At 40.9% G+C, this 14,787-nt stretch overlaps 1 protein-coding gene across 13 annotated transcripts in view; it reads right to left on the reverse strand.

The window, feature by feature from the left end:
* Positions 1 to 14,787, reverse strand: part of GLRA2 (glycine receptor alpha 2) — a 112,876-nt gene that overhangs the window by 43,677 nt on the left and 54,412 nt on the right. For 12 of the 13 annotated variants that reach the window (XM_083437465.1, XM_083437461.1, XM_083437460.1 and 9 more), the window contains one exon: positions 12,885 to 13,099. In XM_083437465.1, the coding sequence (XP_083293591.1) occupies positions 12,885 to 13,099 (215 nt within the window). The remainder of the gene's footprint in view (positions 1 to 12,884; positions 13,100 to 14,787) is intronic. The other variant, XM_083437469.1, reaches the window with a different exon arrangement.

A 14,787-nucleotide genomic window follows, 5' to 3' on the forward strand; every position in this document is an offset into this window, starting at 1 on the left:
CTGATCCAGGGGCATTCCCAAAGGGGAGTGGAAACAGTAGCTTTGAGTCAGCAGCTCCCAAAAGGAGCGCCTCATCTATAGTTAGTGGCAACATTAAAGTAAAAAATAAATAATAATAATAATAATAATAATAATAATAATAATAAGTCATTGCCAACGCCAGTGTTAGCCCCCCTGGGAACCTTTTGAAAAATGTTTGTGACTCTTGAAATTATTCCCCCAGGTTCAGGAGTTCTGGCTCAAAACAACAAACTTACACTTCAGCCCTAGTCCCAAGCCATTAAGGTCTTCAGAGGATAAGACCAGCAGCCTGAACCAGGCTCAGAAATGGACTGGAAGTTATGCAGCTGCTAGATGCTAAGCACCTTGTCTTGGGGATGGTGGCAAATGGTAGATGCACTTGTCAGGGACTGGGCAGAGGAGGAATGGTGGGGACCGCCTCCCCAGCCTGACCCTTCCAGGGAGGAGGAAGAGGAAGATAGTACAGATTTACAACAGGGGGTTGAGGGCAGTAGCAGCTCAGAGGCAGATGAGGGGAAAACTTAGGAAATCATGGGAAAGCCGGGACAACACCCAGCTGACAGGTTGTCATTAGAAAACATTCCAGACTCTCCATCTCCTAGAAGTCAGTGAGCCTTAAAAGTAGGAGAGCAAAGAGCTCAAAGACAGAGGGCACATAGCAGCACCTGTAGAGGAGGTGATGATGATGAATGAGGAAGTGGGAGAGATGGGGGACAATGGAGATTCACTCGGGGCAATGCCATTATCCAAGAGGCTGGGTTCTATAGCCCCTCTCTGTAAAGATTGAAATAAAAAAGCACTGTAAGAAACTTTTCCTTGTCTTATACTTTCCTGGGCAACCAGCTGGGAGCCGCTGACAGCATCCTGACAGCACTATTCCCTATTCCACCACAGGCAGCAAAATGCTTTGGCTGGGCCTCATTCCTACACTTCCAACAAAGATCAAAGAAGGCAAACAACAATTGTCAGGTGGAACTGAGTCACCATAGCCATGGTGTGTTGTGTGCATAGAGATGCTTAATGAGTTTTATTTTTATCAATTCCATTGTATACTTAACTGATCCACAACTCCTGGACTAATGTGTGAATTGGTATGTACTTATCCACTGGACTTTGCACTTTTCAGCTTAAAGGATGTACCCAAATACATTACAAAATGGATTGAGAAATGTGTACATTGAGATAAAATATGTATTAAATATGCATTTTGTGATAAAATGCATAGCATATTACATATTTAACTTTTTATGTAGGCTTTTTTAAAAAATTCAGGTTAATTCAGAAATGAGTAGAACAAGAATGAATACGTGTGAAATTGGCATGGACTGTAAAATAGGCTGATCGGTCTCTTCCTAGTGCTCTGGTACTTGCATTCTTGAAAGCACCCAAAAAAGACAATTCTAAATAGTGCCATTCAGTATCCCTGAAACTCACTGAGACAGATAAGAGCAACCTTCAGTTCTCTGAACTTAGCTAAAACTGTCCACACCTCTCTGAGCCACAAAGGTTGTCTGCAGCATCTGTTGAGGAGTTTACAAAAGATTTCCCATGCTCTCTCTACTCACAGCTGGAAAACCCGAGAAAAGGAGTACCTTTTATGGTATCTTGGCAACTCCACTCTCTCAGAAAAGAAAATGTGTGAAATATGAGAGAGACACACACAGAGGGAGCTGGAAAAAACAAGAACTATATATCTATGCCTTACATTACGTAAGTTATTTTTAGATCCAAATCATATCATTGATTTGCTAAATAAATATAGATGAGTTAACGTCTTACTTTTGACAATCTGCAATCTGTTAACTGTTGGGTACAATATTTTTTTTTGTCAGATACAAAAAGAAGAAACTTTTAGTCACTGTCGGATACTGTTTTTAATATTTGCTGCTTCAGATACATTAGAGGTATTCTCATTAGCCACCTTCAGTTGTTTCTTAATACCAAAATGTATCCTAGCTGGGCTTTTAAAAGGTCATAGAATCATAAGACTTGGAAAGGACCACAAAGGTAATCTAGTCAAACCCTCTGCAATGCTGGAATCTTTTTGCCCAATGTGGGGCTAACAAACCCATGATTCTGAAATTAAGAGTCTCATGCTCTACCAACTGAACTATCCCAAGACTTACTGATGGAGAAGATAGTCTCTTAGATGTTAACACCAAGCCAAATGGAGTACTGGGGATCCCTAAACCTATGCACTAAGGCTGCAATCCCATACACCCTTCCCTGGACATACCTAGGACTGCCTTGTGAAAAGAGAGAGATTTTAATGCCCGGATGCAAGCTTTTCTTGGCAAACTTCCCAGAACAGCAAACTATTGCTTGAAATGGCTCACTGCATGTTTATTTGTTAAATGAGGTTTAACGTCTATTCCAGTTACTGAATTTTCCACCTTTTGAGAATCAGTACTAGATAAAGCAAATGTAGCACCTTGTCTCCTAAAATGTTAAATACAGTAAATAAAAACAAACCAGCTGCTGCAGCACCTAAACTCTTGATGATGCATGGCTTTAGAAATGCAATAATATTGATATGGAAAAATAGAGAACAAAGAAAATATCAAGAACCTGTTGTGTATTATTAGTCTGTGGTATATTGGACAGGATACATCCCTTAAAAAACTAGATTTTCACTTGTTTCAGTTATAGACTGTAAAAAGTCCCATTCTTGACTCTTGATGCGCTTTTAATGAGGAGCACCTACACACATGCAAGTCTCCCTACATGGAGCTAGGTTCTGACGATCCTATATAATAGCTAAAATGAACCCTGACTGATTAGGATTAGATTATCATAACAACAGTGTTTATGGGAATCATTGCTAAATGTTTCATGTTTGCCTGGATTCAACAGGGCTCTTATTAGGCCCTTATTTTATTTGTATAATGTATTTTCTGCCACCTCATCACAAGTGGCCCCAGGTTAGATTGCTCCAATATAAAAGATGACATAAACCATAAAACACAATTAAAACCTATCACCTTACATATCCACCACCATATCTCCCCAAATATTCAGAAAGCCTGTTCATAGCTTGTCACTGAAAAACAGACAAAGCAGGCACTTCAGGAGGGGGGGGGGGGGGAGAGTGTTTCACCACCTCCCCAAGAAGGCCCTCTGGAGCATCATAGATCTCCTGACCTCAAGTAACATTAACACTACCAGAAGATCATAAGAGCTGGGCAGCTTTTTGCAGGGACCAGGAGCTCCTTTAGAAAGCTCCAAGCTGTGAAGGCCTTTAAAAAGTCAGAACCAGAATTTGTATTGTATCTGGAAACCAATAGGAAGCCAGTGGAGATATTTCAACACCACCAAGACATGCTCTTGGTGATGTCCCAGTCACTCTGCCATAGCTTCAGAGGTCGTGATCTCTCCCTCTACTTATGACTCTTTCACATACATCCACTTTAGAGGGGGAGACAAAAACGGCTCATCAGCTCTAGCTGGGACAGTCCTTTTCTCTTGCCAACCCCTTCAGCTGACATGAATTTCTGGCCTGCTGTCCTTCCCAGTGAAATTCCTTCCTTTCCCTTTGCTGTGCTTGCCCCCCCCCCCAATGGATGAATGCTACCACTCTCGTAGCATCCATGGCTAGAACAATCATTCCATAGGAGAAGCCAGCAACTTCTTGATGGTACAATGCCCAACACCACCTCTTCCTACATATACTGCTTTTCAATATTTTGCTTTCCAGTGTACACTAATACACCAAACCAGAGAAGTGACATGGCAGACATGCACCAGAGTATTTGTCTTATAACGGGAATTTATTCATACTACATGAAAAAACATATGCATTTGAACATGTCTGAGAGCCACATGTCAATACCAATCAAAAGCCTTGTTAATTATCCATTGAGAAACAGCACCACTCCATTGCTCCCTCCCTCCCTCTCTCGCTCTCTCACATACACACTTAATGCTATCTTCTTTAATTCCTTACCCATCCTTACTTCAAAAATAAGCAAAGATAAAATGGGCCGGTACTTTATGTTTGAGGAGTTCTTGGCCCAGTTTCACAAAGCTGATCTCAGCTTCGTTCTTGCCTTTGGATCTGAGAATATCCAGTGACAAAAGAAAGAGAAAGCTCTTATCAAAATTGCATACCCATTTTGACCTTGCTGTTTGTCAGTACAAAACACAAGTTTGTATCTTGAGTGCTTGCCTCATAACTTATTTGCAAGCACTGCAAATAAAGCTGCTGGCTTTAAAAAACGGTAAACAAAAGGAGGGCGGTATGAAGAAGAAAAGCAACACAAATGTGAGGAACTCTCTCCTGCCTCAGTTGTAAGTTTCCTGAAAAAACTGCAAGCATATCCTTGATTTTTTTGTTTTTGTTTTTCCCCCACTGTACGAGAAAGTACACGCAACAATAAATATGACTGTATTTAGCTGGTGAGATAATTGATTTTAATTATTATAATTTAATGGCTCATTACATATCCTTCTGTCATCCATGCCTCAGTGTGATTCCCCCACCCCTTTGCTGTGTTTCCTTTTCTTGTGTGGGGAAAAAAGTGCCAATGCTCTATTTTCTTGCACATGTTTAAACTTAGAATTCCATTTGCATGTTGCGTCGTCTTCTTCTTCTTAGCAAAGGAATAATCTGAGTTTGTTTTGTTCTAATGTGTAAACATCATTTGTATAAGTGTCTGAAGGTCTCAGTTATTTTTCTTCTAAAGCTCCTGGAAATTTAGCAACACAAGCATTTCCTACAATGGTGTAAAAATCCTGGGAAAGTTTCATTCTGCTAAATGCCTGCATGTCGGGTTACTGTTAAAGGCATAGGAACAAAGCTACCTTTTTATAACAAAAAAGTTGGCAACCTTAGACCTATCTGCAGGGGTTGGAGACTTATTCAACCCCTTTTTATCCTCCCTACCAAATAAAAATCTGGGAACTTTAGCAGTGTGGACTGATCAGACCAGTGTGGGGCCCTTCTGAGTATGGAGGGATATAGATGAGACCCATGTGCAGGTAATTAGCAAAATTGACTGGGCACCTAGATTCCACATTCAGGGCTTTTCACATTCTCCAGCAGGAGAAAGCCCCCAGCAGAGTTAAAAACACTCTCAGCAGTAGTACAGTGTGGAATAGGTGTTAAACCACAGAGCCTAGGGCTTGCCAGTCAGAAGGTCAATGGTTTGAATCCCTGCGACAGGGTAAGCTCCTGTTGTTCGGTCCCTGCTCCTGCCAACCTTCCTGCCGCAGCGGTACCTATTTATCTACTTGCACTTTGACGTGCTTTCAAACTGCTAGGCTGGCAGGAGCAGGGACTGAGCAACGGGAGCTCACCCCGTCACGGGGATTCGAACCGCCGACCTTCTGATCGGCAAGTCCTAGGCTCTGTGGTTTAACCCACAGCGCCACCCGCGTCCCTCATGGTGAGTACCAGCACCTAATTTTCTAGGGGGGAAAGCACTAATAGTTTTAAACATGAACTTGGAGTAAGTTCAGACATGTCTGTCCTGGTCAGTTACATGATGGGAGACAGTGAGTAAAGGAGGAGAAGAAGCTTCACCTCCTCCCTCATGGAGGTAATGGGTGACCTAGCTGAGTCTAGGAACAGACCTTGCTTGTTTTAACCCCTTCATGCACTAACTAGCACTTACGCATAGTTAGGTTTGACTGCAATTTCCTACACCGAGCCCCTCAGACAGTTCCCGACCTGGCCAACCCTCTGCCTCAGATACCTTTTTAGAACTTGAGATGCTAGTGATTGAACCTGAGACCTTCTAGAGGCAAAGCATTCAAGAGCTATACCCCGCTCCAATGACCTGGTTCAGTTTACATCCACATATATTTGACAGGTACAGCTGTCATTCTTTAATTGAGATGGAAGCATATCTGCAGGATGGCTATCTAATAATCCAAATATTGAAGGAGGCTGACCAAATGAACCTGCTATATAGTTCATTACACCCTCTCCATGCCTTTAAATGAGAAAAGTGCTCAGAGCAAATCGTCTAAACTGTGAACAGCTTTTACGGAAGCCTCATTAATGTATGGAAACTGTGAAGCTAATCAACTCTTAGAGCCATGTTTGGGGAATTTTACATTAACCAATTTGCTCCACTGCAGGTACTGCTCAGGCAGGCTTTTCACACAGAGAGTTTTTTGCGGCCTTGCTAAAATTATAAAGCATCTGTCTTTGCCCCAGTCATCCTAGAGAAACATGAGTATCTTTCTCCCCAAAGATATGCCACCAAAGTCATGATAAATAGGCTACCACTATCAACACAACAGTAATATATTGCTCTTGTCTCTCGCTAGATAGGAGGAAAGGGAAAGCAAGTCTATGATAGAAAATGGAAAACAGCAGATTTCAGGAGCGCTATTTCAGCGCTCCAGAAATAAACAAAAGACAATATTTCTTGTTTCCATACTTAACTATCCTACAAAATATATGTAACAACACAACAAGGCATACAGTTGCTTGAACCAAAATAGGAACCAGATAGGAAGCTATTGTGAGGAGATGCTTTTAGATTCTACAGGCTTATTCAGGGCGCCAGTTAGGGGCTTTGCTGTTGCCCTTGAGTTCGACTTGCTAAAGGCATCAAAGAAATTGGGCTGTGGCCAGATGCGAAAGGGCTGCGATTGACTGAAAAAGCTTCTCCGTACCAGCTATATTCATCATCATTGGCTGCTTTATTTTCAACTACTTTCCTATTGGTCTCTAGCATACAGTTCACTTTCCTGACCCCCTGCAAGTGCCACACAATGAACTGACATTTTCATTGACCTCTCCAAAACAACCCCAAGATCTCTTTCTTGGTACCCCATTGTCAGTTCAGATCCCATCAGTGTGCATGTGAGGTCAGGGCTTCCTGCTTCAAAGTGCATCACGTAACCCTTGATTGCATTTGTCATTTCAATGCCCATTCCCCCATTCTGACCATTGGCCATGGTGGTTGTGGCTGATGAGAGCTAGAGGGCCACAAGTTCCCCATCCCTGCTCTGGACCAAGTTAAAAAGCACTTGACTCAATCCAGATCCTTGGAGACCCCAAGCTCATAGATCTCTCACTTGTGAGAACCATTCATTCATTCCTACTTTCTCTGTTTCGTGTTCTTTAACCAGTAACTGATCCAAAAGCAGGTCTATCTGCTGACTGCTAAGCTTCATCAGGAGCGTATTTGAAAGCTCAAGTACACAGTGTCTTCTGGGTCACCCCTATCTTCATGCTTCGTGAAGCTCTCAAAGAACTCTAAAATAGACAGAGCTTTTAGACCGAGTGTACCTTGCCTTCAGTCAGAGCTCCGTTTGGAAGACAACTAAATCTAAGCACAGTAAATTGACCGTAATTCATAATTCATCTGACAAGATTGTACAAGTAATTAGTGGAACAGACCTCTACTGAAGGTGCATTCCTGTACTTGGGCTTCAGTCTTGGTTAAAATCTTCCTAGGTTACCAGCTGACATGACTAAGAAAGCAGGGAGTTGGAACAACAACAACAACAACAACAACAACAAAATAGGTATGATGGGTGAATGCTAAATTGATTGATAGAGATGTAGAGAACACGTAAGACGATAGCCAGTGGCTTTTTATTTTTTATTTTTGAAACAAAGGAACAAAGATTTTCAGCAAGTCTACAAAAGGGTTTATTCAGACTCTAGCACAATACTTTTGTGTGTGTGTATGTAATGCAATTGAGCTATTTCTGTATGTTGTGTTGTGCAGAATGCAAACCTCTTTTTATTTTGGCACACTGCTGCTACAGTCTTCATGGAAACCATTGTCTTATTCAAAAGCTCCTTAATCCAAAATAAATGCTGACACTTCAGGTAACAATAGTTGGCAAAGAACAGTTTGTAAATCACATGCGGAGCAAGTGTTTGCTTTGTACTGCGTACTGAATAGATACCCAAACCTGCCCTGTTCAGGTGCCTACTCCTCAAAGTGAACAAAAGCATTGATATGTTTAAGCAGGCCTAAATGGTTCCAGCTATCAAAATGATACATATGGAGAAAAGGGAACCATCATCAAAGAGGACACAATAGCAGTGCTAAAGAATGACCTAAACATCAAAGCTTCGTGAATGTGTGCAGTCACTGGCAGTCTGCTCACAGCAGCCAGTCCCAGCAAGCGAATGCAATTACACCATAGAATCCAGACGTTCAAACACGAGATTGAAAAATTTATAGGTATTTATAACAGTGCAATTGCTGATCTTTTGTGAAATCCAAATAGTCTTTCTAGAGCCTTAAAAAGCCTTTATGACGTGGAATAAGGACAACTGGGTGGGCAGGTTGGGGAGAGAGTTCCATGTCACTTGTGTCACACTGTGCCTTAAAAATAGGTTCCCACTGAGGGGTTGTTCATCCTTTGGTATATATTTGGATCATTATTCAAATAACTGCTTAGGTAACCATCCAACAAAGGAACAAAAGTGGTGACAATCCCCAAATATGCATCATCCCCATGTATGTTTCAATGTAACCTCCAGGTGTCCCACTCGTTGAATTACAAAAAATGAAACAAAATCAGGGATGAGAGAGTCAGCAAGAGGAAAACTTGTGTTTTGTTCAGCCTAGCCCAGCCCAGGACACCCTGATAAAATCAATTTCAGTTTCTCTCTTTGCAGTCTGAAGTCCACCTTTCCACAATGCCACATCTGTTCATGATTTTTTTTTTTTAGTCCTCATGAAAGTTCATCAACATTTCTACGAATATATATATTTCTTCCATGCAATTTTTGCAAAGCATTTCTCCCTAACGCAACACATTTTTGCATGTTACTTCCACTAATATATTCATATTTTTTAGCAGTTTGCCCTAGCATATGAATTGTACACATCACTTGGTTGGAGAGGCGCATTGCAAAATTCAGGGGAATGCAAATTTTGAAATTTTGTATTGTTTTGGAAAGTGCAAATCTGGTAGACTCGCCTTTAAATGTGAACTGATTCAAAATTCTCCTTGATCCCTGCCCAGCAGTCATAAGGGGCAATGTGTGATTCAGGGCACCTCCAGACCATTTTTTTAAAAAATTGGGCATTCACCTTGATTTGCTTGCACAAAGCTTACACAAAGGTTAGATGATTCCTGATCTTTACTGAGCATTTGTTCTGATTTGTTTGGGGTGAGGTTTACACACCATGGCAAACCATAGTGAATGGATTTCCATGAATGCACCAATCTCATATACTTTGCTCCCTCTTAATATGTGTGGGAGAAACAAACCACAATACCTGGTTGGATGTTATCTCAATATAGCTAAGACTAGTTCTTGGCTTACTGATTGTGATTTGTATAAGCTAGGGTCTCTGGTTCGGGTGTTATGATAAGCCAGGAATTGTGGTTTGTTCATCTCACATATTAGTGGGCAATATCTGTGTGTTCATGGTAAATCACTCACTGTGGCATTCATTATCGCATGCAAACTCGGCCACTTAGAGGTAAAGTCTGTTTCAGGCCCAGCAAAAAGCAAACCAACCACAGAAGTATTCATGCATGAATGGGAAAAGGAGTTTGCACTACCATTTTTTGAGATACTAATTCTATTGTTGCTTTTAAACATCCGGCTTTACAACAAATTCTTTGGGGCTTTTCAAGAAGTTTCAACACTCTCCCCAATGAGTTGAACACGCACAGAAAGACGGTTACACATGCTATAGAGTATATTTTGTGGGATTTTGTGGATTAGTGTTTTCTCAGGCTAAAAACCAATGGCTATAATTATGCAGCACACCTGTTGCTGTCAGTGCATTTCCATGGAAACCAGACACAAAGCCTTGGCATCTCGTGTTTAATTATATAGATGGAAACATATAGATATAAAAATCTCAATATCTTTGTATATTATGTAAGATCTTTAAGGTTACAAACTAACAAAGCAATCTTAAGTGGGGTGTGGGAATGGTAGATGACCCACTACTTTCTAAGCCCTGGCTGGGACAGGAGGAATTTAATCTTCTCCCACTGAAGCCAATGCTAGTTGTATTAAACCTGTACAATCCTTGTTGTATTAAACTTAGCACAGTAAAAACAAAACTTTATACAAAATAATAGAAGGGCTGTAGCTTTGCATGCATCAGATCCCGGGTTATCTGCAACATTCTCCAAGTAGGACTGGGAGTATAAATCCTGGAGAGCAGCTGCCAGTCAGAGTGGACAGTGCAGAGCTAGATGGACCAATGACCTGACCTCCTATGTTTCTACTAAGAAAAGGACATTGACTATCTGTGAACATTTGCAAACTGGTTGTAGTTTGGTTGCCCAGCTCAGTTACAGAATTGCACATCTCAGGTAACTCTAAAGGTGTTTGGAAGCGTATTATAGAGAGCCATGTTTGACTGCATACAGCAATCCATCTTCAGAGAAGCAATCTCAATGTCTTCAGAAGAGAACAGCATTAGCATCAGGGAATCTGACATGAAGAAGAGCAGTAACTGTGAAATAAATAATCATGGCAGGCCCCCAAAGATACGGTTTAATGTTCTTCAACTCAACGAGTCCAGATTTAGAGGTTTCGATAATCCTTTTCATGTAATTAGAATGTCCCCTCCACAGTTACAAATTATTCTTTTAAAAATCATTCTTCTTTTTTCCTAGAATTACCGTATTTATTTATTTGTCTTCACTAGCTCATATAACAGGAAAATGTCTCAAAACAGCACCTTCAAACTTTTCACACTGCTGTCAGTCAAAGGTAATTCCGCTAGCAATCATATTAAGTAAAACAAGTCATAGAGTCTAGTTATAGGTCTATTAAATCCATCATATAATCAGTAAAGAAGGTTCACTATCAGGTTTGAGGTCTAGCCTCAATACACCGTTGTGTCCAATCCCTTGCTTCACAAAGTGGGGCTGCTGTTGAATTGAATGGGGCCTAACCCGAGTACTGCGGCATTGACTCTGGGAAACAATTATGAGTTAGATCCTTACAAGCATCAAATCAGAACCAATCCCATATTTAAACGATTACATTCTCCCTCCTTGTGGGCCCTTGTTCAATTGCATCCAGCTATCACACCTTTAACATAATATTCCTTTACTCACCAGAAGGCATCTACAAGCAATCCATCATAAAGCCAGGCCAAGACATTTTTCTGCCTGAGGCAAAGGGCAATATGGCACCCTCTCATTCAACATATAGAATCCAACTGGACTGCTAGGAGACTCTAAGTTCAACACTGGCGATTTGACAGTGTCTTCCATATGGAGACAAGAGGCCAGCTTAGGAGTAAATGCTTAGGAGTTGCAGCTTCACACCCCAGTCATTTCAGGAGGCTGCCTAATTCTGGTCCTCTCTGCTCCATACATTTCCCTGGGAAATGTAACAAACAACACTCAGCACTCTTAACAAATGGCAGTTCCCAGTATTCTTTGGGGGACGCCATAGCTGTTTAAACTGGTATAGTGTAGATGGGGACTCCGCCTGGTAGTAAGGCCAGAGCCATGGGGAATTATAAGCAAAGAATGCTGAACATTAAACCAAAGGAAAATGCCAATTAAAGCTTGGCCGAACTAAAAGAGCCACATTCAGATGGAGGATAAAATTAGCTATCTGCCAACACTCATCTAAATTGAGGAGGGGTCATAGCTGAATGTCATAGCATATGCAGGTGGTTCCCTGTTCACTTAAAAGGGTCTCCAGTTTTAAATAGTCTCTCCGCCTAAAAGGATTGGGGAAATGGTTGCTTGGAAGCTATTGCCAGGCTGACGGAAAAATACAAGGCAAGAAGAACCAATAGTCTCACCAGGAATAAAGCAGTTTCATGTTTTCTAAATTGTTTTCTAGATATAAAATGTCACATACATTTGTGAAGAAAATATAGAAGTATTTGCCATGGAACATTTCATTCCTTACAATCCACATGTAAAACCACGTCTTCTGCAAAGCAAGCCACTCAGTTGAGCCAACAGTGATGAATCACCAGATTTTTCAGTGGTGTTTCATTTTTACCACCAGAAGAGCAACATCAACAAAATCTGTGCAATTTTCAAAGTTTCAGCAAAATATCCCATTTCAACAGACTACACCATCTTCAAATATAATTAAATGTGAGTCATTGCAGATCATGGCCTTGAAAGATGACCAAGCTCTGTGGAATCATTCGACTGCTTTTATGTGGGAAGTAGCAACCCCGTCATGCTCAGCTGAAGGTGTGAACAGAGCCTACATACATATAAGCTGCTTGTTCATGGGCTCTATATGTTCAATTGATGGAAAACCCAGTTCATGTTTGTTTTTGTAGCTGGAAGGACAAGGGAGCAGCAACAAAAGTCCCCTTACTCAAAGGAGGAGGTTTTCCTAAATACAAGCGCACCATGATCCTAAACGTGTTTGTAACAGCATAAGTCGCATTCAAATCAGTCATGTTTCCTTCCATTTAAACATGCTTAGGAATCCAATGGAAACATTTTAAAAAGCATAATCAACCCCAATATATGTAGAATCATAAGGAAGGTTTCAGGAGATGTAAATTAGTAAACAGAGGACAAAAACGCAATCAGAGAACTCGCTTTTGCATTGTGTGGGTGCAACCATCGAACACTTTCATTGGCCCAAATCTGCCCATGCAATCCCAATGATTCTGTCTCCTCGTGTTGGACCAGGGTTCCTGTCAACCCCAGCACATGGCCTCCCAAGAGGAATCATGACCTTATCCTGTTCCTTCCATATGTTGCATTACATATTTTAACTCTCACGGTCTTGCACACACAGAAGCTCCCTCTCAGAGTAAAACGGACCAAATCCAAAGAACTCACCAGGGCAGAGCATATGGATAATTAGGCCATCTGGCAATTAAAATGCGTGAGAAAAATTAAGGAGCACGACACAAAAGATGATAGCGAAGATAGCATTCACTGCTTTCCATTAGTGAATGGGTTAAGTGGAGAATTCTTACTTTTGGAAGAGAAGCTCTGGAGCCTGAACTCTGAGTGGTCATTGTCAGGACTGTGGTGATGCCCAAGGCAACTCTGGCTGGAGCAGCATCCATGTTGATCCAAAAAGAAACCCAGGACAAAATGACGATCAGCAGGCTAGGAATGTACATCTGGATTAAATAATATCCCATCTGACGCTCCAAATGAAACTTTACTTCAATGCATGTAAATTTTCCTAGAACATGAAATTGCTTTTATAAATCATTTTTGTACATTTTAATCTTCTTTTATTATGAGCATAAATTAACTGCCTTAGGCACAGGGAGTTTTGAAATGTCTAATATTATTCCTTCATTCCTTCCTTCACCAAGGACTTCGAAATACTGTACAAATTCTTGTGGCTGGCACCCTATGTTGGGGGAGATGACCTCAAGGTGCTCACCTGACATTTTCTATCACTTGACACAATTTACTGTAACACATTTTTTCCATGGGGGGCAGGGATACACATTGTTTTTGCTGGATAGTCTATATATAGTTTTATCAATGTATAATGAGGGCTTTTGTAGTTTTATTCATGTTTTCAAATGGCAAACAATTTTTTATTCCTGAACAATCAGATATGAAATACTTGAATTGGGGCATTTGGCCTGATGTTTTCAGCAATGGGAGTTGCTGTATCAAATAAACAAGCTCCTTTTAAAAACTGGACAGTGGATTATATCTTTGACAATGGAAACTATTGAAGTCACCAATGCTTGTAATTAGTAACCTGACTTGGAACATAATACTTGGCTGCATTCCAAATTCAGCAATGCTTGGAGTGAACTAGTTCACCGAACTAGTCCAAAAATTTATGAACAACACCTGAAAGTAGTCCCCTCAATTGCAGGGCGTACAAAAACTGAATTAAAAATTAATTTAGAGTAGAACTTTTAATGAATTCTAGTTCTTCTTCTTGTCTGTTCCCTATCCCAAACCCAGCAGAAGACCTGGGTTCTTAGCTTTTTATTTTTTATTTTGAAAAAGAGATATGTGAACTGAACATTTATAACGAAACTTAGAAAGCAAAATGTGACGGCATCTTTCTAAGGCTTATTAGGCAGACATGGAGGCACAGCTGTAGTTAATGGTGCTTAGTCACTTAATCACTGTGGTAAAACAACCAGAAGGAAGGAATGTGAGGTAATTCAATTATCTTCTCAACTGAAGAGATTTGCTTTCTTCCAACAGGAACAGCTTTCAGTAGAAGTACAGGAACAAAGCACACGATGGCTTGTGCCGTGTGACTAGCACAAATTAAACAGAGTAAACTTTTTTTGAGTATGGAAATGCAATTTTGGTGAAAGCCTCCACCTGTTGACATTCTGTCTGTCAGGCAACTTAATACTTGTGTGCTGCCTCTTATTTACTTTTGAGCACAGAAGCTTGCAAACAGTCTGAATGCTGATAATGTTGTCAGGGATGAACTTGAACTGAGCTAGTTTGTTTTGTATAAGAGGAAGAAGCTCCTATTTGGATGGGATTAATTTGATCAAGAACTGCTTTTTAAAACGAACTTTCCAGGCATTGCAATTGAGTGGCATTTCCCCTTAAAATGTCTTTCCTGGTTCAAATTTAAAAACAACCTCTTTGTTTTCTGACCCTTTGGGGTGCAATGTAGTCCACATAATGATATAGTAAAGAACGGGATTTCATAGTAGCTACAGAGAAATGCATACATATACTGTTGGAAGAAGATCCTCGTATGCTGTTCAGATGTCTTGGACTACAACTCTGGTTGTCTCTGGCCATTGGCCATGCTGGCTGGGGCTGATGGGAGTCATAGTCCAAAACCTGGGGGACACCAAGTTGGGGGAAGGCTGTATAAAATGCATTTCTCGCCCTTCCACACCCAGCTTATATTTCACCCCTCTCACCCCA

Source organism: Podarcis tiliguerta (genome assembly GCF_965153285.1).
Source record: "Podarcis tiliguerta genome assembly, chromosome: 4".
Taxonomy (NCBI): domain Eukaryota; kingdom Metazoa; phylum Chordata; class Lepidosauria; order Squamata; family Lacertidae; genus Podarcis; species Podarcis tiliguerta.